At 53.4% G+C, this 27,342-nt stretch overlaps 1 protein-coding gene across 2 annotated transcripts in view; it reads right to left on the bottom strand.

The window, feature by feature from the left end:
• Macrod1 (mono-ADP ribosylhydrolase 1) overlaps window positions 1-27,342 on the bottom strand; it is a 143,788-nt gene that overhangs the window by 108,730 nt on the left and 7,716 nt on the right. Inside the window, exons 2-4 of one of the 2 annotated variants that reach the window (XM_029472748.1) lie at window positions 26,034-26,135; window positions 25,443-25,559; window positions 22,981-24,129 (exon numbers count right to left, since the gene is read on the bottom strand). In XM_029472748.1, coding sequence (XP_029328608.1) covers window positions 23,810-24,129; window positions 25,443-25,559; window positions 26,034-26,135 — 539 coding nt within the window. In that variant the 3' untranslated portion in view covers window positions 22,981-23,809. Of the gene's footprint in view, window positions 1-22,980; window positions 24,130-25,442; window positions 25,560-26,033; window positions 26,136-27,342 lie in introns of those variants that run through there. The other variant, XM_021151365.2, reaches the window with a different exon arrangement.

Below are 27,342 nucleotides of genomic sequence, written 5' to 3'. Positions count from 1 at the left end.
TATTAATTAGTCATACTCAATTCCGCAGACATGACGTGAATCAAAAGCTCCCTTCCTTCCCTCATCTGCATCCTCTTCCTGAGGAAGCCTCCATCTTCCCTGAAAGGCTGCCTCCTGGCCTGCCTCCCCCTCAGTGCCCCTCAGCCTTAGCCCTGTGTGGCGGATCCTGACCTGGAGAACAGGTGTGGGGACACTGCACCGTCCTACCCTGAGCCATGCTGGCAGGGAGGGGACAGCCTTGGGAAGACAGCTGAGGAATTCAGCCTTCCCTCCCTGGGTCCAGAAGCCCCTGTGTTCCCTGCCCCGTGCTCCCTGCCCTGTGCTCCATGCCTCTCCTTCCATCTCAAAACCCCTTTCCCAGAGTTCCCAGTAGGTCAGCTGCCCAGCTCAGCCCCAGTGAGGGAGCCAGGAGCATGGTATACAGATGCGAGCTTCCATCTCTAAAGTGAGGGTGTCTGGGGCAGATTCTTGCTTCATGGAGACCCTGTGAGAGCAACCTCTCTGTGCTGAGTCTGGAAGGTTCTAATGGGCTCAGGGCAGTGGGGGCGAGGGGGGTGTGAACCAGTGCTGGGTAGGAAGAGGCAGTGTGGACTCTGAGGCCACAGAAGGGATGAGCAGTGTATCTGGAATGGCCTCCCAACCTGAGCTTCCTCCCTCACTGCCCCCGGCAAGAGAGTAGGAAACAAAAGTCAGAGCCAGACTGGGGACCCTTCTCACCCAACCCCCCACAAGTCTTAAGACATCTGCTTTCCACTGAGCACACCGGGGAGGAGGCCAAAGCTTCCGAGCCTCTTGCTTATGAAAAATACAACAAGGGAAACTGGGTGCAGCAGCCGGGAAGCTATGCAGAGGCAGCAGGGACAGACTCGAGTGGGCATGGTGGCCTGAGTCCCCCATGGACCAGATGACATGTCACGGCCAGGGTCAGGGCTGCAGGCCTCTTGTGAACCACGTTCTCTACTCACACAGACAGCGGCGCAGGTGACAGCAGCTGATGCTGAGACTGGATGGGTGCCAGGGTGAGCACTAGCAAGCGATTCACAGGCTTTCCAGAGAGCAGAGCAAGGAGGCTTTTTTTTTTTTTTTTTTTTTGGTAAGGAGGATAAAAAGGCTCAAAAATGCAAATCATTACCGTTTACAACCAAGCGAGTCTGCTAAATTGATTAGAAGAGATTAAACTCCTTGGAGGTGAAGGGAAAGGGGGATTTTTTTTGTGGGTTATGAACCTGCCCCAAGTGGCAGCCCACACAGCAGGCATTTTCCGGGTCTGGATGGGAGGGGTAGCAGCTGTTCCTGCCTAGCGCCCTGAGGAGCTGGCATCTCTAAGGACTGAATAAATTGAATAGCTAGGGCCAGGGCCACAGGAACAGAAAGGGTCACTGTTGCCAGGACAGGTCATACAGCAGCTGTGCCAGCCCCTGGGCAGTCTCTGATCCTGTCACCTAGGATCAGTCTGTCTTGAGAGATGGCAAGCCACATCTGGATCAGAGCAGCCTGTGCCATTGCTTGGAGAGTAAGACTCCAGAGCCATGAGATGTCCTGTATCCTTATGCTGGGAACCTGCTGCTCTCTGGGGTCAGAGAAAGAGTGAGGCCGGCTGTAAAGAAAACCCTGAAGGTCAGGAGAGAGAAGCTGGGCCCAGCAAAGGAAGCAGACGGTGGCCTGTGCGTCCCATGAAGCAACCAAGCGTTATCTGAGGATGTGACCCACAGCTCTACAGCCTGAGCTAAGGCCTGGGTCTTTGTCTAGAAGACGCCAGTTCCCATGCTTGCTTTATCACAACCTCCAGGACAGGATGTACAAAGACATCCTTCCCCAGTCTGTGCTCAGCAGGTACTGAGGGACACTGACAGGACACATGCTGGGCTCAGCACTGCACGCCCCAGGATGTCCCTGGACCTGTTCCCTCCAGCCCAGCTGCCTCACACCCAGGAGTAACTACAGTCTCAACACTGCCTGCCAGCCAGTCCGTCCATCACAGCCAGCTGATGGTGCCTGGGGCTCTCTTGGAATGTTCACCAGTTTTTAGGCATTTACCGATTCTTTTGAAGTGTCCCAATCATTTGTGTGAAATATCCACATTGGCTTCTTTTAAAACAACTGACAAAATGGCTCCCTTTCTCTCCTCCCGCCTTTCTTTTTTCCCCTTTTCTCCACCCCACTCCCACCCCTGATGTTTTGAGTCTGGCACTGGATTTCTGATGCCCCATGCTACCTCCTTTGATTTTTTTTTTTTTTTTTTGAGACAGGGTCTCACATAACCCAGGTTGGCTTCGAACCCTTTATGTAGCTAAGAGTACTATAAATTTCTGATCCTCCTGTCTCTACCTCTTTTAGATTTTAATGTATTTTTCCCCTGATTCTGGGAATTTCATTGTCCCTGGGGCTACTCCCAACTCTCCTATCATGAGGGGCTTGCAGAGTGTGCCACATGGAAAGGGCACCAACTCTCTCCGTGTCTCTCCTGACCCGTGTGCAGACAGCTTTCTAGCCTGGGGCTGCTCCTGCTTCAGGAAGCCACCCTGGGCTCTCTGAAACTACTGTCAGAATTCCTTGCTGCTGAGAGGTCCAGCTTGTGCCAGGAGGGAATTGTGGGTATGTGGTGGGCACTGTGCCCGGCGGGCGGGTGGATCAGCCCCGGCTTCACACAGCCCCACTCCCAAAACAGAGTCACCATCAAGTCAACTCAGCAGTAGTTTGGTTTCCCTACCCACACACCTGGGAACCGAGGACCAGCAGGGGACCTGGAACCCCTGACCACCTTCTCTTCCCACCTGCCATTTGTCTACTCATGGGAACGGCCTGAGGGCTGGCAGTGAGGGCCCTTCTGTTCTGCACCTGGCTGGTGGCCTGGCCAGGAGAGGGTCTCACCTGGGAAACTCCTCCCGGAAGCCTCCCGCCCTGCTTTGCTTCGGGATTGGTGTGTCTCTAGCAGATGGGAAATGAAGATTCAGTGAGATCTGGCAGCACGACAGCCTGAATGGTGACTCAGTTTCCCTTTTCCAAGATTTGCATCAAGTAGGTGAGGGGGGTTGGCAGAAAACTAGAGAGACCCAGGAGGGCGGGGTATAAGAAACAAGATCCAAGGCAACAGCCTGTCATTGCCTGCCACCCCTGCAGAGTCCCCGCACCCGAGCCACCCGCCTGGCGGGACTAATCAGACTTTCTCTTCAAGACAGAAAAACAAGCGCGACATGAACCGACAATCAAAGCCGCAGCAGGCCCGGGGCTGCCGCTGCTCATTCCCCCAGGGGCCCATGGTTCCAAACAGCTCTCAACCTGCCTTAGATGGAAGGAGAGGTAGCAGGTCCCCCGCCCCTTACCCGTCTTGTGACCAGTCCCATCTCTGAAGGTTCTGGGCACAAAGTGGGGAAGCCCTACCCACAAAACCCCAAAGTAGCCTTAGGCATTTCCCCCCAGCCCAGCATGACCGTCAGAGAATGGCTTTAACCAATAAGCCACTTGGGCATCTAGGGTATAGTGTAAAAGTGAGGACCTGGTTCCTCTAGCCCCTCTAGGGAGGCTGAGGGTTGTCAAGAGGAAACCACGGGCCCAGTAGAGGAGGCTCATCATCTGAGAGAAAAAGGGAGAAACCTGGAGGCTGGGAGTCAACCAATCAGGCTCTGCAGACCTGTGCTTGTGCTGGCTGGTGCCACCAGCAGGTGTGAGCAAGGAAGGCAAAGGTACAGGGCTGCTTCAGAGGACCCCTATCCTGACCCTACGTAAGCACTGCAGAGTGGGGGCTTTGGCAGAGCTCTCCTCCCGGTATACAAAGGATGCCTGTTGGTATTGCCAAGTAAGGAGAACAGGTATTGGGAAGCATAGCCTGGTCCCCAGTTCTGAGGTGACCATGGCCAACCTCTGGGGATGCTACAGGTGGGCTGCCTGCCCAGACCAAGGCAATGAGGCAGACCCTGAACTGCCTGTGTTCCAAGCTCCGTTTCAGCCAGACTAGGAACCCTGGAGCCTGTTGGATGCTCACCCCTCTCTTTTTCTCTGAAGGGCGGAACGGTCTGGGGGGAGGGGTCTGAGTACCCCCTTCAGGCGGCAGCTGCAGCTGGGAACTGGCAGGCAGATGGAGGCCCTGCTCCCTGGAAGGCCTGGCTACACCCAGCCTCATGGCCCACCTGCTTCACTCCGACTCTACCACTAGACAAGGGTTTTTCAGAAAATGGCGACACAAACACCCCACCACCACGACAACAACACAAACCAAAGTGCACTCCAAACCGCCCTTTGGCCTCCTTCAATGTAGGTGCCTTGAAACTTCAATGTTGAGATGAATGTGACTAATTAATTGGTCCTATTTTCTGTTTGTCTGTTTCATATAAAATGTCCAAGTCCACCTGCCTTGTCCTTTCTTGAAATAAATAGAAAGATTTAAATTTTACAGTCATCTCTGCTGCTGACTGTGGGCTCAGCAGCCCAGCGCGTCAGGAGCTAAGGTGTCTCAAATGTTCTTCCTGAACAATCTCAGGCCTGATTTGGGGGCGTGGGGGTTCGCTCTGCTGTTGGGGGTCCCCTGGCAGGTGGGGTAGCAGCCTGAGCAGAGACTCTTGGGTTTGATACATTTCCTGGGCAGAATCTGCTGAAGAGCCAGGTACGATGGCACCTGTAGTCCCAGCACTTGGGAAGTGGAGGCAGGAAGATCAGAGTTCAAGGTCATCCATGAGGACATAATGAGTTTGAGCACAACCTAAACTATTTGAGACCTTGTCGCAGGGGGAACAAAAAGAAAAAAAGCCAAAACAAGACAACTAAAAAGAATCTAATGACAGCAGAAGCTTAGGTCAGCCATGCAGGGCAGCCCCCTGACACGTGCAGACGTGGGGATGGTCTTCACTTGGAGAGTTATGAATAAAAGCTGAGGATTATTCCCTAAGAGGCTCTGGCAACCACATGGGCATCCAGATAAGCACTTGGGAGCATGTGCTTGCCCCACCAGTGACCCTCGTGTTCAGCCCCTGAAGATGTCCCTTGTTCCCTGCACATGCCCACCACATCCACAATGCCAGGATCTCTCACCTGGGTGGGGAGAGAGCAGAAATTATTTTCATGAGAACAACAGCAATTCCTTCGAAGTTTAAGATTAAGCGAGAACTCATTACTCCTCCTTAGATCTGCTCTCACATCTCAGCGGGGGTTAATGAATCTCCCCTTATATTCCAAGGAAGCGGGTGTTTCTCCACGGGCCTTGGTGGCCCCACAGTTGCCTCTCCCGTCCCCCATTGACTTCACCTCCCACCGTGCTAGGGGCAGGAACTGATCAAGGGGGAACACTCCACCGGGCAGCACTCAACATGACTTTTAGGGACCAGAACAAGGTGGGTGGATTCTGAGTTCTAAGGAGATGCTTGGGTGTTCCGGAGGGCTGCTTCCCATTCTCTCCTGAGGTATCTTTCTTTTCTGAGGCTGCTGTGGAGACTTCCTAGAAAATGGCTAGCCAGCCAGTTAGGCAGAGAGTTATTGAGGGCCTACTATGTGCTAGGGCTAGGGCTACAGTCTTCCCTTCCTAGAAGCAGTGTGGTGGGGATTCTTGGGGAATGAGGTAGGGACTGCCCTGGCTGGGCTGGGAGACCCCTAAGGAGGTAGGTTCCCATGGAAGGCGTTTCAGCAGATGGAGATGGAGAGTTTGGCCCCATTCACCACCTGAGGCAAGAACAGGAGACAAGTTCAGTTCTGGTCTCTTCTGAACGGGGCTGGCACTGCCAAGCTGCCCCCGCCCCGGCTACTCCTTGGAAAATTCCCTGGCAGGTTCTGCCTTATCTCGAGCCCCCAAACCCCAGCCCAGCCCATGGTCTGCTGACTGTACTCCACAGCACAGTGACACCTAGGACAACACCCAAAATCTAAAGGGGCTCTAAGCTCCCCAAGGCAGGGAAGAGGGTTGTGTTCTCAAGCGGTTCCCAGACCAACCACTAACAGGCTCAAGAGAAGAGCTGCTGGTCACCACCAGCCAATCAGCCCAAGGCCTCATCTTTCCCAAAGAAGTCACAGAACCGCTTATCACTCTAGGATGGGGGCTGGTGTCCAGTAAGAACCGAATGCACACAAAGGCAGGTGGATCTCTTGAGTAGGAGGACCGCCTGGTCTACAGTGTGAGTTTCAGGACAGCCAGAACTACACAGAGAAACCCTGTCTCAAAAAAGAAGAGGAGGAGGAGAAGGAGCAGAGCCAGAGCCAGAGCCAGAATGGCTGCCTTGCAGCCAAGGGCATCCCATGGGCCTGAACCCCTGTGTAATGCTCCCTACTCCACTGTTTGGTTCGACTCTAAACTAAAAGTTCTCATTTCAAGTCTCTTGCCCTCATCCTCCTAACACTGGATTCTAGAACCTTCCCTTCCCCTGCTCCTTCTTCCTAGACAGGGAGACCTACCTGGTTTCCCTGGACTGTGGCATCCAAACCTATGAAAGGCCCAACACCCCGAGCCACTGTCCCACAACTATGTCCTGTGGTGGACTCCTAGCACCCTGTTTAGGAAAGCCCTGACCCATCGGAGGCCACTCCCCTATTCATGAAACAATGTAGGTATTTCTGGTACTGCTGGTCTACTTTAAGCAAGTCCAAACCATCTGTGCTCCCTAAGCCATTCCCCAGGCGCCTCCCTGCCCTCTTCCGCCCATGTCAATTCTCAGTGCTGACACAGCCAACTCCCCTTGGCCTCTGTGTCCTGTCTCTCCAAAGGACCCTCTATTCCTGCAGCAAAGTAAATAGGCTCTCTCCGCGCTAACTGACAGCGCAAATGAAATCTTGCGCTCCCCCCCTCAGAGATTTACAGGGGAAGTGAAATCTTATTTGCACCGCTGCCAAGCCGGGGCCGCGATGAAATTATGCCTCGAGAAGAGACCCGGCCGGTTCCTCGCGGAAGCTGCTGCATCAGAGATGGGCTTATTAAAAGCCACGGTGGCCACATTTCAACCTGTTTCAGGTGTTAAGTAATTTACTGCCACCCAGAATTCAGTGACAGGTTTTTATCATTTTTATTTCCATGATGCAGGCAGACACCCCAAGAGACCCCTGCTTAGTGTGCCTCCTACCTCCCCCACCCTGGCGCACCAGTGGGAAATGGGGTGAGAGTACAACAACAGTGGCATCAGATAGCCCTACTCCCCCCAAGGGCATCACCAAGGCTCAGTATTACTGGAAGGGGAAGGAAGCATCTAAGAACACCTCACACACAGTCAGGCCCCATCCATCCCCGAGCCCGCAGGAGGCTTTCTGAAGGCAGCAGAAGCATTGGCTGCATTGGCCCTTTCTGTCTCAAGCCAGCCACACGATCAACTGGTCTTTGCTGAGCAACTGTTGTGTGTCAGTCTTTGCTTGGCCAGAGCACATGGCTGCCAAGGGGCCCCCGTGTCACATAGGGTCACTTTCTACCCATAACTATCCAATAAATATTCCTGATAGTTAATGAAAACCTCTGGGCTGGGGATGTGGCTTGGTTGGTAGAGTGCTCGCCCAGCGTCTACAAAGCGCTGGGTTCAATCCCCAGAACTGCATAAACTGGGAGTGCAGATGCATCCGTGATCCCACTCAGGAGGAGGAAGCAGAGGAGTTGGGAGTTCAGGGTCCTTCTCAGCCACATACAGAGCTCTAGGCTACCCTTGACTACATGAGATCCTGCCTCCAAAGTAATAATAATTTAAATAAATATTCCTGGGCCGGAGACGCTCCGTGGTAAGGCATTTGTTTAAATGAGCAAAGCCCTGGGCTCAATCCCCAGTAAAAGGAAAGTGCCATTGGTGTCCGCCGGTCTTCCTGTGGAGGCTCTGAGAGAGAGGGTTGGGAGGCAGAACCCAACCTCACCAGTCATCTGTTCCCTCCCTGTCATCCCACCGGACCTCTCCAGGCGGGAGCTGCTGGTATAGGGGGACCTCCGCCCCTCACTGTCCTGGAGAACACCCAGTTTTTCCCCTTCAACCTCCCTGTACTGGTAGGAAATGCAGGAACTCCTGTTCTCCAAGGAGAACAGGGATCCAAGGAGCACTGGGTGGGAAGCAGCCCCTGTCCCCTGTCTCAGTGTGCTGAGTGAAGACTATTTGATGCCTGCAGGCTCTGGGGGATTAGGCCTATTACAGAGGCTCAGAGGTTTATCCAATGCCTTTCCCAACGCCCCCTTTCTCCACCTGTTTTCATATACTCCAAGAAGACCAAGGGGAATCTTCAAAGTCCAGACTGAGCCAAGAGCAGAAATTCTTTAATTAGCTTTCTTTTGGATTGGGGCCCTGGCGAATGGATTAGTCATGGTGGGGGGCAGGAGGAAGGGATCCGAGTCCTCTTTAAAGCCGAGATTACAAGCCTGAGGTGAAGGACCCTGGGGGCGGTCTCTGGAGACAAGAAGGCTCCCGAGTGGGCCCTCCCCAGCCAGCAGCTCCTGGAGAGTTGGCAGATGGAAGTGCCAGCAGGAGGATGGAGGTATTCTCTCCTGAGCCCTGCTGTCTTCAGGAGGCTGGTGTGAGAGACTTCTGACGTAGCCCAGGCTGTGTGCCTGAGCCTCCTAATGAGTGTGTGCCTCTTCCCCATGTGACCATTCAGATTTCTAACTTCATAATTAGAGGGGATTTCCTAAAGGGGCACCCATCTGTGAGAGGCAAAGCAGCAGGCCTGATGGTGCCAGGCGCCTGGCATCTGTCACCATGTGTCACCACATCACACCCCCAAGGCAGCGTGACGCAGTTGCTGTGCTTATTCTCACTATAAGCAGGTGCCTTTCGTGATGTTGATCTGTTTTGTTTTTGAGATGGAGTCTCATATATCCCAGGCTGGCCTCAAACTCAATAAAGTAGCAGCGGCTGGCCTTGAACTCCTGATCTTGCTGCATCTTCCCAAGTACTGAGTCGCAGGGGTGCACTACCAGGCCTAGTTTATCCTTGCAGTACTAAGGATCGAACTCAGGACTTAACCTATGCTAGGCAAGCACTCTACCAACTGAACTACAGCCCCAGCTCTTATTCCTGTTCTAAAAAGGGGTCCAGTTCCACCCCTAGCCCTGTATAAACCAGGAGTGGAGGTGTCTGTCTGTGATTTACTCAGTAGGGGGAAGCAGGGGAATCAGAAATCCAGGGTCATCCTCAGCTACATACAGAATGCTAGACCAGTCCTATCTAAAAAGACATAACTGATCTTTATAATATTATCATTATTGGCCCCAGGTTCTGCAGCTTGCTCAAGGCCTCAGTAATTGACGTTGACTCAGGAAACAGCTACCGAAGCAGGTGTCTCCCATTGACCTGAACTCTGGCCCATGGAAGCCTTCCACCACCATAACTTAGTGCCTGTGTTATGGCCCAGGCAGAAGTTAGAGCTGGGTACCAGTTAGAGGTAGCTGCGTTGAAATGGCCCCATGCCCTCCACGTGAGAGAGGAAGGTGGCATCTGCCACAGTCTGAGGCTCTAAGAAGAGAAGCCTGGCTGGAGGCTAGGGGCACAGATGTGGGTGAGCTAAGAGAAGGGGGTTTGGTCTCAGGCTCTGTCTGAGCTCCGGGCTGGCAGCTCCCAGGCCCCGACTCTCCCACTGGCTTCTTTTTAAGGAGGTGTACCACACACCAGGTGGGTGGGTGGAAGATGATTCAAGCACAACGGATCCAGATTCCCCAGGACTACCCATGGGAAGTGTGGGCTCGCCCATCAAGAGGAGCTCCACTGTGGCCAGGCCATGCTGGACTCTACAGAGGACTCTGTGGGATGGGTTGGCAAGAAAAGGCACTGCCACCTGCCACCAGCTTTCTAGTGTGGTACAGAGGGATAAGCCACTTCTTCAGACTGCCCCCACACATAACATATGACTGTGTCACACTCTGGGGTATGCTGTATGGATCTTGTTTCCCATGATCCTCCACTGTAGCTCTGGCATCCCACGGAGCTGCTGGAGAAACAGGCCATAGCTGAATATGCAACTCACAAGAGAACATCTGACTCAGGTTAAGGGAAGTCCGTCCGTGTAGGACCTGGGAGACATTCAATGTAAGCCAGAATAAGTAGATACAAGGGTGCTCCTAGCCAGGGGAATGGCCCGTGTCAGAGCTGGAGGTGGGAGAGAATGTACAGTCATAAAACCATCACAGTGTGGCACACTGCAGTCCCTGACCTCAGGAAGCAACAGGATCAGATGTTCATGGTCAACATAGTGAGTCAGTTCTAAGCCAGCGTGGCTACATGAGACCTTGTTTGGAAGGAAGAAAGGAAGAAAGGAAGGAAGGAAGGAAGGAAGGAAGGAAGAAAAGAAGGAAGGAAGGAAGGAAGGAAGGAAGGAAGGAAGGAAGGAAGGAAGGAAGATGAATTCTCTAGCTGTCTGTAATGGAGAGGACTAGAGAGAAGAGGAAAAGAAAGAAGCAGGGATAGCTGGCAATGGCTTATAGCTACAATCCCAGCAATCGGAAAACGTGAGAATTGCCGCACGTTTGAAGCCAACCTGAGCTACACAGTAAATCCAGTCATAGCTGGGCTACAGAGCCTTTCTCAGAAACCAAGAACACGGAGCAGGGCGTGGTGGCGCACGCCTTTAATCCCAGCACTTGGGAGGCAGAGGCAGGCAGGTTTCTGAGTTCGAGGCCAGCCTGGTCTACAAAGTGAGTTCCAGGACAGCCAGGGCTATACAGAGAAACCCTGTCTCAAAATTAGAACAAAGCAGAGGAACCCGACTCATCCAACTCAAGGCCTGTTACATCCCACATCCCTGAGTTAGCAATGCTCCCCTGGTAAGCAAAAACCCAGAAGCAGCAACCATGCTCTTGAGGTAAGTCCTGGCCCAGAAGGACACTGGCCACAGCCCAGGAACATATAGGAGCTGGGGGGTTGGGGGGGAGGTTAAGTGGACAGGAACAAGCAGTTGTGGCGCTGATTCATACAGAAAGAAATGCTTGTTTTCAGACATGAAGGCATGCATTAGTGAGCACCTACTATGTGCTGGTGTGAGCATGAGTGGAACATCACAGCTGTTCCCCCAGACTGTGCCACACCTGCTTAAGTGGGTGTTCCCACAGCCATCTCCTTGGTGGGCGAAGAATGATGCTCTTTGAGCCGGGCGTGGTGGCGCACGCCTTTAATCCCAGCACTTGGGAGGCAGAGGCAGGCGGATTTCTGAGTTCGAGGCCAGCCTGGTCTACAAAGTGAGTTCCAGGACAGCCAGAGCTATACAGAGAAACCCTGTCTCGAAAAAAACAAAACAAAACAAAAAAAAAAGAATGATGCTCTTTGTTTCAATTAGCCTTTTCTTGATTGCTGGCAAAATTCCGCCTCTCTTCACTTGTTTACTGGCCATTTGTTTTCCTCCTACCGGGAATCGGCAGTCCCCATCTTCCACACATTTATTTTCTGGACTCGAAGTTACCTTTTGCATATTCAGAGAGGAGTAGAGAAGCAGCCTTCTCCCAGGATGGGGAGAACATGGGAACCTCTCTGGGAGGGTCCTGGATCCCAGAAACAGAGCCTGGGACCAACCCCCAGCCCCCTTCTCTTAGCTCACCCCCACCCATGCCCCTAGCCTTCAGCCAGGCTTCTCTTCTTAGAGCCTCAAACTGTGGCAGATGCCACCTTCCTCTCTCACATGGAGAGCATGGGGCCATTTCAACCCAGCTACCTCTAACTGGTACCCAGCTCTAACTTCTGCCAGGGAGAGTGCCCTGCTGGATCTCAGTCTCTGCCTAGCTCCTAACTCTGCCAGAAGATAAGGGGCTTTCTGCAGGTGGAGGCCCCGTGAGGCCTACATTTTGCACGGCAAGGGCTTATTTGTTGCTTACTGAAAAGGCTCACTGCCAGTGGCTGGCTGGATATCCTGGGTGGCGCTCAGTGGGAGCAGCAGAAACTGGGCGTTAAGGATAGAGAGGTTTGTGTGGCCCCAGGGACCAACTGACAAAAGGGGCCAGGTCCCAGGCCTCAGGGAAACACCAGAACTAGAATCCCTCCCCGTGGTCTGGAGCACGCCTTCCAGTCCCTCTCCAGCTGCAGCAGTCCCTGAAGAGTGACCCTCACACGGGGGACAGGGGACTTACACACCAGCTCTGCCCCATCCTCGGCCTCCTGACCTTTCAGGCCCAGAAGCACCTCTGCTGTTTATTTTTACTCTAGGGCTTCCCATATTTCAGTGGACAAATAACGCAGGCCATAAAACTGATTTCCAAAGCCCGTAAAGGCAATAACATTTAGGGAGACAGGAAAAATTAAGCCTCCTCCCTTCTCCGAGTAATGACTGCCGAGAGTCCTCAGAGGACATTCTGCAGCTGCAGGCGCTCAGGCTGGGCTGCACAAGTCCCTGCCCAGTTGGTAAATGGGGGCTCACACTGCTTCTGGGTCCACAACAGCCATAGAACCTCTGTGCTCCTGCTTCCTTCTTCTCTGGCTCTGCACATCCCCAAGAACCATTAGAAGCTGCCTGGCACCCTGGGCCACCCCCACACCCTGACTCCCACTGAGCTCCCCACTGAGGCCTGAGGCTGGCCCAGTGGCAGGCCTGCATGTTCCAGCACGAGTTCTCTAATCCCTGGGAGAACAGGGGCACCCGTGTGCTCACTCACACCATTCAGTGGGCCTGGATCATGAGGTGTACTGCCAGCTCCCATCACTCCTCAAAGACTGTCACCAAGTGGCATCCAGCACAAACAACATGGCTACTATGGGCCTCTCCACGCCCCTCTTCTCATTAACTCAGTGATAGGTCCACTCAAGGCTCTCAGGGAAAGATGAGGACCCCAGAAAAGTCACTTCATGTCCCCACATCAAAGCATTGCCCCTCTGGGATCCTTACTGAGTAGTTCTGGACTCAGATGTTGCTAGGGGAAGCTGGGGCTGTCTTCTACAGTGGCTGGAGGACAGGCAAGGTGAGCTTCAGCAGCCAGAGCCGGGAGGAGGTGCCTGGAGGCAGGCGTCGCCCCAAAGATCCTGACAGCCCCTGCCTGGGAATGTGATGGTATGTGCCTGTCATCCCAGCACCAGGGAGCCAGATATCTTGGGAGATAATGCAGCGGGCATTTTAAACACAAGATCTGCAGATCACCAGAACCTTTTTATTAAAGCCCAATATAGCAGAGTACATTTGCAATCCCAGCATCTAGATCCCAGGGAAACAGAGGGGAGTCTTTGGGGCTCGGTGGTCAAACAGCCTCATGTAATGGGTGAGCTTCAAGCCAGTGAGAAACACTGTCAAAAGCCACGATGGCTCAATGAGTAAGGATGCTTGCTGCCAGTCCTAACAACTTAAGTTTGAACCCCAAGACTCATGCATACCTCACAGGAGAGCTATGACTCACAAACGTCATCCTCTGGCCTCCACACACACAGCATGGCGTGACACTTCACACATGCATATGCATGCACATGCACACACACCCCTAAATAAAGATACTTTTAAATGTTTAGACAAGGTAGAAGGCTCCCACGGAACAATGTCTGAGGGTCTGAATGTCTGTCTGTCCTCTGGCCTCCATATGCATGTACACCTATGTACCCCACACATTCACACCCACACACAAGCTCCCCTCTTCAGGACACATACTATTTCACAAAGGATGATTGGGTCTCAGGACCAGGAGGGGACATCACAGTGGCTTGGTCCTACTGCAGGAGTCCCTCACCCCCCACTTCTGAGGTTTAACTACATCACTGCAGAGTTAGTGTGAATGAAGTGTTAGAGAGAAGGGCTGAGAGGAAAGGATCTGCACCCCCACACACTGCAGACTTCCCATACTAGGCCTTCCAGAAGGTCAGCAGCCCTTGGGAGCAACATGGAAGTTGGCAGGACCTCGTGCTGCCAGAGGGGCTCCAGTGCACATTTGCATGGAGCCCTTGGTGGCATGCTGGAATTTATGCAACCGCCCGTGCGGTTCCTAAGGCGAGACGAATCTCCAGGCCGCTTTTCTCAGCAGGAACAAGTCTCTCCTTCAAATCGATGGTGACACATTTTTAAACTCCGATGTTAAGGAGGGAAAGATTTTGAAGGCCCCCTGGGGGGGAACCCTTATTAGTCACAAGCTCATGTGAGAGAAATCACAGTGGCAGACTCAGTGGACCTAGGCAAGACAAGAGGCCCAGAGGCCAGGTCACCAGGGGAGGAGAGGTAGGAGTCACAGCAGCAAACAGGAAGCTCAGAGGGCTTCCTGTGTCAGGAGGGAAGGTGAACCATAAGATGGAGCTCTGGTACACCGAATAAGCCATCTGTGGGGGCAAGAACAGGGGAGAACTGGCGGCTCTGTTGAAATAGCACTTACTTCATTTGTGAACCCTAGGTTCAATCCCCACAGAATGACAGGTGTGCTAGCTCCCACCTGTAATCCCAGTCCTAAGAGAACCAGGAGTTCAAGGTCACCTTCCACTCCATTGTGAATTTGAACCCGAACTGAGAAACATAAAACCTAGACTCTTATTTCAAAAGCAGGGGACTTGCCAGGCAGTGGTGGTGCACACCTTTAGTCCTAGCACTCAGAAGGCAGAAGCAGATGGATCTCTTCAGGTCCAGGATAGCCAGCACTACACAGTAAAACCCTGTCTCAAAAGGGGGGTGGAGGTGTCCGGCAATGGCAACACGTGCCTTCAATCCCTACATTTGGGAGGCAGAGGCAGGAGGTCTCTGAGTTCGAGACCAGCCTGGTCTTCAGATCGTATACCCAGGATGTATTAGTTATTTTTCTATTGCTGTGATAAAACACATGATTCCCTTGTGTAAGAAGGGTTTGTTTGCCCTATGGTTCCAGAGGAATTCATCATAGCAAGGAATTATGTCAGCGGGTTGCAGACACAGGAACAGCCTAGAACCCACATCTCAAACCACAACCAGGAAGCAGAGAGCACAAACTGCGACTGTCATAAGGCTTTGGAACCTTAAGGTTGCCTCCAGTCACACACTTCCACAGGGCCACAGTGTCCAAGCCTCACCAACAGCACCACAAGTGAGGGACAAGTATTCAAATCCCAGAGCCTGTGGGGAACACCCTCATTCAGACCACTACACGGGGTTACATGGTAAGGCCTGTCTCAAGATCAAAACAACTCAAAAACAAAACAAAAGACCAGTTGAGTTCCATAAGCACTGTAAAGAAAAAGGACGGTCGGTCGGTGGAGGGACACTTCTGAGGTGCCATCTGGGCTGGAGCCATGGTACGATGCCAGCAATCAAGCAGCCACTAAGAGAGCCATGACTATAGGGGAGGCCTGAACCCTAGTCGAAGAGATCACAGGTCAGTATGAGTGGCAGCTGCCAGGTTGGAAAGAGGGCCTTAAGGAACCAGGCAAGAACCAGAAAGAACATGTGCCAAGAAAGAGCATGTACTCTAAGGAGATGTTAGGTCAGAGTCCTCTCCCGAAGCTAGGCTTAGTGCCTTTCCTCCCTCCCCCTCCTTCCTTCCTTCTTCAGCTTTGGGGATGGAACCCAGGGTAATACTAGGGTAAGCAAGCTCTCTGCCACTGAGCTATACTTCCAACCCTCATCCCTGCTGCCTTCCTCAGCTCGCTCTCTGTCTCTGTCTCTCTCTCTCTGTCTCTCTCTCTCTGTCTCTCTCTCTCTCTCTGTCTCTCTCTCTCTCTCTGTCTCTCTCTCTCTGTGTTATATGCATGCATGTGCACATGTGTGTTCAGGTGCCAGCCAGAGGTGGACAATGACTGTCTCTCAGCTTATTTTTTGAGTCAGTCTTTCAGTAGACCCAGAGCTCACCAGATGGCTAGACTGACTAGGCAGCAAACCCCAGGGGTCTTTCTAGCTCCACCGCAGAGCTGAGCTTACAGGTGTACATACCTAGCTTTTTACATGGGTCCCCCTGCTTCTGTAGCAAGCATGTGACTCATTGAGCTGTCACCCCGGTGGCCGTTGGTTCTTCTGTCACTGTTATAATGTTTCCAGGACGATTGGGTAGCGGTTGCCTTCAGGAGGCGAGGACCTCACTGTTAGCCCTGGCTGTCCTAGAACTCACTAAGTAGACAAGGCTGGCTTTCAACTGCAGAGATGTGCCTGCTTCTGCCTCCCAAGGGTTAGGATCACACAGGCAGTACCCAGCACACTGTGACTCTGACCCTGACCCAGGCCACATTGGGCAATGTTGTGCTGTACGCGAGCCTCACTACAGGGCGCTGTGAGCTAAGCTCTGGTCCTGGATTTATTGCACTTATTTTTCTTTTTATTTATTTATTTATTTATTTATTTATTTTGGAAAATCCTTCTTTTTTTTTTAAAGATTTATTTATTATTTATTATATGTAAGTACATTGTAGCTGTCCTCAGACACTCCAGAAGAGGGAGTCAGATCTTGTTACGGATGGTTGTGAGCCACCATGTGGTTGCTGGGATTTGAACTCCAGTCCTTCGGAAGAGCAGTCGGGTGCTCTTACCTGCTGAGCCATCTCACCAGCCCCTTGCACTTATTTTTCAATAGGTTAGGGGCTAGAGAGATAGCTCAGCCCTTAAGAGCTCTTGTTGTGAGCTAGGCAGTGGTGGCACCTTTAATCCCAGCACAGGAGGCAGAGGAAGGTGGATCTCTGAGTTCTGAGTTCAAGGTCAGGCTGGTCCACAGAGCAAGTTCCAGCACTGCTCGATAGTGGGCCAGAGTTCTGCTCTCAGCACCCATTTTTATACAACTTATAACCAAACTCCAAGAGATCTGACACTTTTCCTCTCTGACCTCTCAAGACACCTGCACACAAGTGACTTACAAGCACAGATACTCACACCTACCTACACATAAATAAAAAATATAAATAAATCTTTTTTTTATTATTTATTTATTTATTTATTTATTATTATTATTTTTTTTTTTTTGGTTTTTCGAGACAGGGTTTCTCTGTGTAGTCCTGGCTGATCCTGAAACTCACTCTGTAGACCAGGCTGGCCTCGAACTCAGAAATCCACCTGCCTCTGCCTCCCGAGTACTGGGATTAAAGGCGTGCGCCACCACGCCCGGCTAAATCTTTTTTTTAAAAAAACGCCAACTCTAGCTTCCATATCCACTTCCTTGATAATGGCCTTCGCCATCCATCAAGCTCCAACCCCCTACCTGTCAGGCACCTGCGTGGGTCACTTGAAGTCTCCCTGGTAGGGGACGTCTCTCCGGAGTCTACAGATGAAGAAAGCAGGACTTGAGGGTTATTGTACCTTGATGGAGCGCACAAAACTCCTCAGAGGCCACAGCAGAAACTGAACAAAGCTCTGTCAGACATAACCATGCCACACCCCACCCCTGGCCTCAGAGCCACAGGCCCTAGCACCCTGTTCTGTCTCAAGGAGGAGAACGTTCTTGCCTCCCATTAGGAAGAGGGTAAGGCTGAGCAGACAGCGGTCAAGGCCAGAGGGACACTGACAGGTGGCCAACTGACCATAGAATTCCCTCCTGGGCTCTTCTTGGTCCCCTCCTGACCAAACCCACCTGCTTCCTACCAGCCTTGTGGGGAAAGCTCCCTGCTGCCTGACAGCACTGGGATTTAGCTTCTCTGACAGGCGCAGCAGAGCTTCCCACCGCCGCAAATGTCAATTCTAGGCCATTTGCTTCGTGGATTTTAATGTCCCTGTTTCTCTTCAACATCCACAGCAAGGTAGCCCTCGCTTCTCAAAAGGGATGTAGTGTTTGATGGTGTTTAAACCGTACGTGAAATACAGCCAAGCGGCAATAATCAAACAGTCTCGGGCCCTGCTGGTAGGGGACAGCTGACAGCCAGCGCTCTCTCCCACAAGCCACCCCAATGCTCTCATTTTGATGGCAATTACAATGTCTAGAAGGGGAGGAGGTGGGATGGGGAAGTGAGTGGAGATGCTATTCTAGGGCCACTTGTTGCCACTGGGAGGGGGCAATGGTTATGGGATATCATGGGGGGGGGCTTCAACCCAACCCCATCCACCCTCCCTGATTGGCTCTAGCCCAGCCTCCCCTGCTGTCCTCCCCTGACACCTCCACACAGATATAAATAGCATGTTCCAAGATGGTTTTCATGCACGCCTGGAATCCCAGCACCTAGAAAGGCTGAGGCAGGAAGATCACAAGTTCGAGACACTACAAAGTGAGTTCAAGGCCAGCCTAGGCAACTTATTGATAGTCTCTGTCTCAAACTAAAATTAAAACAAAGTGAGGTAGGGGGTATTGTTCAGTGGTGGAGTGCTTGCCTAACATGCACGAGGCCCTGAGTTCAATCACCTGGACCCTAACTAGCATACTCCCTAACCTGTCCACTGCAGACAAAGAGATTAGCATCCTTACAGGGCAGCCACCTCTCCTCTAGTGTCCCCAGCTCTGGGGAGTCATTAGACCCTGCACTTCTGTGTCTTTACTGTGACCTACTGTACAAACAGCCCGAGCACCCAGCAGGGACAGCCTCACAGACCAGATGCACAGTTCTCAGACTTGCACTTGCCACTGGGGATCTCCCCAGGTGTCCTGTAGGAAATGAGCCCCTCAATATACCACTAGGTATTCTGTGTGGACCCTCCAGGACACTGGACACCCTGGCTGGAGTCTATTCTCTTCTCTGAGCTCCCTTCAGAAACCCCTGTGGAGAAGCAGGAAAGGCCTGCAGGAGGTGGTGGAGGAACCAGACCCCTGACATTCAGTGTTGTGAGAAGGCTAGGTCACAAGGGGCACTTAAGACTGACCCTCTCCCATCCCAGGGTCCCTATACCCAGCTCAAGCTTAAGCACAGCATCCTCAGAAGCTGCATCCTTTGATAGATATTAACCGCAGGCTACAGGAGGGGACCATAAAGTGGCCACCTGGAGTGTCAGCAGGCCAGGGGATTTGCAAAAATAAACAAAGGCACTTCCAAGGTGAGCCTCTGAGGCAGGCAACCCTGGGGACAGCAGAGGGAGCCTTAGGTGGCTTTTACTCTACCAGCTCTGACTTTGGATGTAACTGAGTCCTGATAGGACCCACTTCAGTCATGTGGCTTCCTTGGGGACATGTCCTCTGTCCTGCCCAGGAAGGCCAGGTCCAGACCTGTAGTGTGTGGGAGCTGACCCTGGAAGTCTGGAGAGAAGATTCATTTCATTATACCCCAAGCATTACTGTCTTCACTGACTGGGTGTTGGGAAGAAGGACAGAGAATGGTACCCACTAAGGAGAGGCACCCGTGTCTGCCTCACAATACTAAAAGGCCAGACCCTTGGTTCTGTAGGGACACAGGCAGTCTGTTCCCAGTCCCTGTTGGATCATTCCAGGAGAGCGAGCCAAGAGCTGCAGCTCCAGCCCTTTTCATGCTCCGCCAACTTAATAGTCTCCATTAATTTCAAAACACACACATTCCCATAAGCTCAGTGCTTGGGACAGCATCAGGGACACGGGCAGCTGCACAGGTGTGGGAGCGGAGGCCAGGTGGCCTCAAGGTCAGCCAGCCCAGGATAGAACGTACCCCAGCCACCACTCCCTCCATACAGGCAAGTCGCAGCCCTCTGAAGAGGATTTTCTGACAGTGTAGTGATAGCAGCCCAGAGATGGGAGGCAGGGGCCTGGGTTTGAGACCCTCCTCTGCCACTCACCTGCCGTGTGACCCTGAGCAGGTCACCGTCCCTCCCTGAGCTCTAGTCATTTATCCCCTTCCACTACAGGGTTTGCAAGTACTGTGCATGTAGGCACTGAGTCTTGTGTTTCTTTCCTCGCCGCCAGAGGCGCACACGTGGCCAGGAAACCCAAGAGAGACCCATGAATGTTAACCACTGTCCATATCTATGAACCCAAGAGACTCCTCTGAGGCCCAAAAAGGCAGGGTGGGGCTGGTGCTGGATCAGAGAGGGATCCCAGAGCCGGCGCTCACCAGCACTGGGTCACTTTTATTCACCAAAAGTCAACTAGAGCTCAGGACAGTGGGAGCTCCTCCCCCACTCCCTGTGTAGACAGCAGACAGGTGGGTCCTGACCCACAGTGGGACGTTAGCAGAAGATGTGGAGGCCGAAGGAACTTAACAGGGTTCCTCTGAGTCCTGCCCACCAGTGAGGCTCACCTCACTAGACTAAGCCCTGGAGGGAGCCTCAATAATTCAGGAGGGATCCATCATTTATGAATTTATATAACATGGCTCGACCTTGCGGAAATGAGCCACACTCTTCTGGAGGCATCAGGCCTTTCGGTGCTTCTTTACACGGGGAGGGTGGCTTGTGGACCTCAGGCCTGCTGACTGACCTTCCTGCTCCATGTTGTTCCCACGCCAGGCTATCCTCAGCGAGGGTCACGCTGGCTGCATCCCGCTAAACCCCAGTGTCAAAGACAAGGGGTTTTGATTTGTTTGTCTGTTTTTGAAACAGGGTTTCACTATGTAGTCCAGGCTGGCCTCGAACTCATGGAGACCAGCCTGCCTCTGCCTCGGCCTCGGCCTCCGCCTCCGCCTCCGCCTCCGCCTCCGCCTCCGCCTCCGCCTCCGCCTCCGCCTCCACCTCCAGAAGTCTCTTGCTCAGGAAGCCTCAGCATCCTGTCAAGGCAACCCTGGGTGGGCAGTCCTTGAAGTACTGGGGGCTGGAACTCTAAACCCAAGACAACTAACTGGACGGCAGGAAGCTACCTCCAGTCTGCGGGAGGCCAGTAAATCTAAATCGTGGTTCCCCAGAGCAAACGCCTGCTCACTCTCCACTCAGCCCTCTGCTTCCAGCAGTCAGCAAAGACTGGGAATTAGGGCTTGTCACATGCGAGCTCTGGGCGAGCCGGCCATATACACAGACCTGGAGATGCACTACGACTTGTAAAAGGAATGGAACTCTGGAGGGTGGGGGAGAGGGCAGGCCTGGAGAAGAGGAAGGGGAAATTTGACGAGGGGTGGAGGAGGGGGAAAATGGGGAGGGGAGGGAAGAAGAGAAGAGAGATGAGGAGAGGAGGGGAAAGAGGAGGAAAAAAGAGGAGGAAGAAGAAAGGGAAGAAGCTGGAGGACAGGGAGGAAGATGAGAAGGGGAGAGAGGGAGGAAGAGAAAGGAAGAGAGAAGGTGAGCAGCCCAGGACCAGGCCCTGCAGTTCTAAGCTAAGCGGGCCGAGCAGAGGCTGCCACAGTGGTCTCCCTGGCTCTGCTCCGGCCTGCACGGCCCCAGTCCCGCCCCGGCCCCCCCACCCCGGCCCCTGCCCGCGGATGCCGAGCTTTTTTTTTTTTTTTGCTGTCGGCGGCCGGCAAGCCTCAGCAAACACATTTAAATCTGAAGTGACAGATAAAGCGATTTACGGCGACAGTTTAGCGTCAGATCACTTCCCACCAGGCAGTCGCTGTCCCTGCGGCCCCCTGCTTGCTAGTCCATCAAGGCGGTCTCTAAATCACCCGCTCCAGTCCAGCCGAGGCAGGGCTGGGGGACAGCCAGAGCAGGGGGGGCGGAGCACTCTGTGGCCGCTCAGCAGCTCAGAGTCTGCTCTTTACACACCGGGATCCAGTACCCTTCAGGGCGGCGAAAAGGGATGAAACAAGGGCTTGGGGTGGGGGCGGGGAGGGGGGGGATAAGAGACCGGTAGGCTCTCACAAATCAAAGCCGCAGGACTTAAGCTGAGTGCCTCTCAAGCCTTATTTTAAATAAATAAGCAGCTTAAAAGTCTCCCTGCGAGGCCAGCTTGTCGCTGTGAGACAAGGCTTCCCACCCATTCTTTAAGGCCAGGCCCCAGAACCCAGGCCCCTCAAAGGCCTCTGTGACCCGCTTGCCTCCCTGCCACCTCCTTGCAGAATTAATTGGTCCCTGTGGCTTCACGCACACTTTATTCAACCCTCCCTCCCGGCGTTGCCGTGTCACATTATATTCTACTTAGCTGCTCTTGCTCTGACTTCCCCAGGACTAATTTACTGGGGCCCTCTGTGTGTCAGGGCTAAACATGTGTCATCTTCACTCCCACACAGGCTGGGGCCCAGGATGATGGCAGTTTCCAGATGAGGACCTGAGGGATGGGAGGTGCTTGCAGGAGCCCCCAGATTCCACTCCAAAGGCCTTAGTACCCTGACACACATGCGTAGACTGAGACTGCTCTGAAGAGAAGAACTGCTGTGTCTCTGCCCAGAGTGTGACATTTATGCATGCTGTGCCCTAAGATGACTCTAAGGCCAAAGCCAGGCCACTGGACCCCGGGGCTGGCCGAGAATGAGATCTTTGTGTTCCTAAATGAGACTTGGCCATCTCGGGCACAGGTGCCCACAAACACCAGATGTGATGTTAAGGATGCGTCCATCCCCTGAGGCAGAGAGAAGACTCAAGCCCTGTAAAGGTCACAACACCTCCCACCCCAAGTGGAGAAGCCCAGACACACACAGTCCCAGGGGTCAAAGGAAGAGCTAGAGACACAGACACTGCCCCAGCCTTTCAGATGCCTGGAGGACGGAATGGCCACAGGGGGCTCCCCAGCTTATCTTGCCAGCCAGCGTGGCACTCGATTTCATTAAGATGGATGTGGCATACCCTTGTGGGCAGGAGCCATGGCCAGCACAGATGGCAAGAGCTTGGGGCTCTCTCGGGCACTGCCCTGATGGCCTTGGCCGTCAGCCCATGAGGCAGCCGTGGGGAAAGTTTAGTAAGTTTGGCTTGCCCCTGTGACCTTAAGCCCTGCCACTCACTAGCCAGGCATCCCTCCTTCTCTCTGCCCCAAGCATCCTACCTCTGCCACACAGCATGCGTCCACATCACAGACACACATGCCTGCCATCACACCCCACCACCTCACACGTGCCAGTCACGTCACACATACCATTAAAACAGAACTGAAATCAGTCCTGAGCTTCACAATGCCAGGTGGCCAGTAGATAGATGAGGGTGGGGGTGAAGGGTGGCAGGGGAGGGCACTGGACCTCCCCTCTACACACACTCCCTGACTCCTATACCAAGGGACAGAGATGCCTACAACCCAGCTAGAGATCCTTCCCTTTAGCTTCCCACTTCTCAGCATAGGAGTAAGATCCAAGTCTCCCCGTCCCCTCACAGGCCCCCTCGGAGGCCCAGGGGGACACAGACAGACAGACAGACACACACACACTGGAAGCCCTGGTGGAACTTCAAGCCCCAACCACTCCCAGCCCACCCTGTGCACCACAGGCTATCATATGCCCACAGGCCAATGCTACCCTTGGCTTCAAAAATAAAAATTTAAAAATTCCCACCCCGAGATAATTGCTCTCTCCTCTCGCCTATTGTGGTGGCTCTGCGGTCGGCAATGAGAAGCAATTATTCACGGCTAATGATTATAATCAAGTCAAATAGAATTTAATGGACACGCATTCTCTTCCTGCTTGAAACTTTACATATGAATTAAGCACATATGGGTTTCACGAGGCTCGGACGCAGATTTATGCAGCCCTGAAAAGCCCCACATTGCCTGTGACTTTTATTTCACTAATAAAGGCTGATTTATGGGCTCCTCGGAAACACGATCTCTGCTGCCCCCTGGTGGGCGACGCTGACAGGGTGAAGCCAGGGCCCAAAAGATCACAGGGGGTTGGGGAGAGAACCCAGGCCACTGAGGACTCCTCTGACCAGGACCAATACCCGCATCAAACACTAGGGACACAGGCTCTGCATGGGAAACCAATGTCCAACATCTGCTTCAGCTACTGCTTGCCATTCTGGAAGCGTTCTGGATCCTGCCTGACCCTCTTTCTTGAAAAAGATCTCAAGAGAATACACTAAGAGGTGTTGGGTCCACTAAGGCAAGCGAGAGGAGGGACGGCTGGCCATCTACAGGAAGCAGCGAGTCCTTGGCACTCGGCATGATGCTAATGGTGTCACAGTGCAGGTGTCGAACCCTTGGCTCCCGTGCAGGTGGTAAATGAGTGTCATTCCCACCTCGTGTCCCCAACAATCCGACATCCCCATCGTGCAGAGACAGAAGCCTGGCAAGTGCACCTCCCCGGATGCCACATCCTGGGGGAAGCATAGCCGAGAAGGCCACCAGCCCAGGGCAGCCAGCTCAGCTAGTGCTGGAGTGCACCTCAGTAACAGAGCTGACAGGCAGATCCATGGACCCACCATGTACCAATCTCCAGAGCCCTCTCCTGCTCCTCTGATACTTTGGTTCCTGCACCCACACTTGTTCACCAGCCAGGCTGCCTGCTTTTCCTGCTTTTCCATTGTCCATTTTACAGCTCCACAGGGGAAGAACCAACTGGGTGCCTCCCACACCTTCGGCAGTGACCAGCAGAGTCAGGTGCCAGGGCAAGGCAGAGCCAAGAGACTTCCTGAGGACCTCTGGGGTGGGTAGCAACATTCTCCGGGAGGAGCTGGTGCAGCCTGTGCAAACCAGATAAGGCTGCCTTCAGTCAGATAGATTTGTCGAACTCCCTGCCACCTACCAACCCTGTCAGGTTCTCCAGGGAGACACACAGATGCAACAGCAGAAATGCAACGGTGACCCAAGCTCTCTCTGGCCCTGAATGCCAGCTGTCACTTGTGTGCCTGAGACAGGCGGGAGCTGGGGGATTGTGGGTAGTGGGAAGTACAGTGAGTGTCCTCTACAAACACCAGCCTAGAACCCTACCAGAAAATGCCACCCAGATCACAACCAGGAAAGGACCAGGGAGCAGCCACCTCTGCTGGGTGCCTGGTTACTTAAGGAGGCCAAAGAGGCATGGACAACATCGGCTGCATCCAGGCCTAGAGTCCTGGAAGAAGCTCCTCCCTTGTCAAGACTCAAGGATGGCAGAGCAAGCCAGGTGACAGAAGGTCTAGAAGTACCTGTGGTGCCCTGGCTGCACAGGGGAGGGGCTGGTATAATGGACTTTTTCCTGTGAGTTGGAGCTCTGTGCTAGGAGTTCTGCCCTGATATTCACAGAATCATAGAAAAAGACACCTCTACTGCCTGCTGTAGTTCCTGGAGGTTGTATGAGGGAGGAAGGGAGGAAGGGAAGCCACCCGACCATGTTCCAGAAAGTTCCAACACACGTGCACGATTTACTAACCCCAGATACCAGTTCCTGATGACTCCAGAGCCCTTCCCAGAGCCTCTTGACCTCAGCCAGACACACACGGCCTTCTCCCCTCCCCCACAGAAGCAGCTGCCTCCTCTCTGCTCATCACAATAAACCGCCAAGCCAGCAAGAAGAGACCACGTGCAGGAAGCCGAGCAGCTCCCGGCCCAGGCACTGGAGAGCTGCCAGGGGGCTGAGGGAACCTCTCTGTCCTCTCCCTTCCCTTGTGAGCTCCCTCACCTGGCCAGGTGTGGAGTGAGGCAGGACTGGTGGGGGTGGGGAGGCAGCCACAGTCCCCACCCCTGCCCTAGGAGAGTTGGCTCTGGCCTCTTCTCAGGCAGGGAAGTGTGGCTTCATTCCAGACAGCTTTCCTCCATCCCTGCTGCTAATGGGCCTCAGGACTGCAAGGCAGCTTGGCAGAGGGAGGTGCCCCCAGAAGGCAGGTCAGGGCTTCAAGAGAAGAGGAGCCCAAGTGGCAGCCACGCTGGGCTCCGGTGGCGCCAGCAGGCCATCCACACTAGCAACTGGGAGCCTCTCTGGAGCCAGGTGGCGCCCACCCATTTTTGGCACACCAACCAGGCCTAAGGTGACGACGAAGTGGTCCCCCCAGGCCTCTGACTCAGGCCAGTCACTCACCAGCATTGACAATGGCATCCACCTCCAGCTTGGTGATGTCCCCACGGAACAGGGAGATTTTCTCATTCAGTTGTTTGTCCTTCTTATACTTGGGGTCCTCCACCTTCACAGCCAGCCCTGGAACAGGTAGGGTCAGGCAGTCACTGAAGAGCCAGACATCTTCCTACCTCTGCCTCACAAGTGCTGGGACTCCCAAAAAACCCTCCATGCTTGGTTTCACACACTCTGTTTTATAGGTATCACACAGAGTCTGAGGTGGGGTGAGAGCCTGACTGGGGTCATGGGTCATCAGATCTGTGCTCTCAGGGCTCAGAAGTCCCCCAGCCCCTGTAAGCAAGTGAGACACAGCATCAAACCCGGTTCCCAGGAACTGAGTTACCCAAGGTGGATGGCTTGTGCGGCCTCGCTCGAGCTGGCTTCCTAATGCTGTCATGGGGCTGCAAACCAAGGCCTCAGGCAGTGTTAGTAATTAAATGAGGAGACCGTGCAGAGGGCCTGGATGCAAGGAGCGCTCAGTTGGTGCTCCTGGAAGATCCTCCCAATCATTCTGCGAGGGGGGAGGGGCTTCCGTGCCCAGGGAGTAGGGTATACCTTTTGCTGTCTCCTTCCACGTGGGGATCTTCTTCAGCTTAATGAAATCCTTGCAGAAGTAATGTTCCTCCCTCTGCTTGTCACTCAGGCCCTCCAGAAAGGCTGCAGGGGCAGGACAGGCACAGAGGGGTCAGACTCTTCCTCCGGAGGACTGCTGCTGAGACCAAGGGTCTAACCCTGTCCTACCAGCCATGCTTCCTGAATGGGGGGTGGGGGTGGGGTGCCAGGGCATGGCAGACTTCACAACATTTTGACCTCCTGTCTTTGTACAAGAAGGGAAACTGAGGCCCAGGGGGACTGAGGGACTGACTCAGCCATTAAGAACCCAGTTGAGAATTCAACCTGGCCACTTCCTGGTACCTAAACATCTCTCTAGATCCCTCATTTACTTGTAGGGGGATAAGATGCCCCTTGGAGAACAATTGCAAATTGTAAACACACTAAGCCAGGTGGGTTGGTGATGCTCTGTCCCTTCTCAGCCACAGTGTCACTAGCTGTGAGACAAGGATCCTCAAAGACCGACTCTGGCAGGCCTGGTGTTTGGTGTCAGCGTCCTGCCCACACTGGCCAGGGGCTCTATGCAGCCTGTAGGCAAATATTCCCATTTTTCATTGGACGAGGCAGCAGGGACTTGGGAGGCAGCCTGAGGTCACTCAGATGGTGAGAGAGGACCCAGGTCCCCACATGCTCAGAGATTCTGAGTGTCCCAAGTTGGTCCCTCTGCCCTGTCAGACCTTCCCTGGCCACCAGGATAGAGCACAGCAACTACTTAGTCCAGGCCCATGGCTCACAGGCTCCCCCTGCTGGCACGAGGCCATCCATACACTTAGGCTCAGCCCAACCATGGTCCCTCAAACACAGACTAACAGAATGGAGTGGCTGGCTCTCACCATCACCAGAGAGGGGACAACACACAGCAAAAGTCACATGAATGAACCCAAATGGCATCAGAACACAGGTAGGAGTTGAGTCTGGGAATGTAGACCAGCTGGTAGGATGCTTAGGTTCCAGCCCTCCTGCAGGCGAGACTCCGCTCAAACCTAAAAGCATGACCTGACCCAAGCTGACCCTTGTAATACACACACCCCATTTCCAAACCCTACCTCCTAACTACACACGCATCACTGACCTGGCGCTTTACCAGCCTGTTCCTCAGACACCCTGGTGACTCCCTGCCTCAGGCCTTTGCATCTGCTCTGCCTGGAATGACAGTTTTCTTTCAAGTCCCCTTCTCATCACCCTTTCCATTTCCTTTTTTTTTTTTTTTTTTTTTTTTTTTTTTTTTTTTTTTTTTGGATGGTCAATGTTT

Source organism: Mus caroli, chromosome 19, assembly GCF_900094665.2.
Source record: "Mus caroli chromosome 19, CAROLI_EIJ_v1.1, whole genome shotgun sequence".
NCBI lineage: Eukaryota > Metazoa > Chordata > Mammalia > Rodentia > Muridae > Mus > Mus caroli.
The sequence above is the reverse complement of the archived record's forward strand: the minus strand, read 5'-3'. Positions and strand labels throughout refer to the sequence as shown.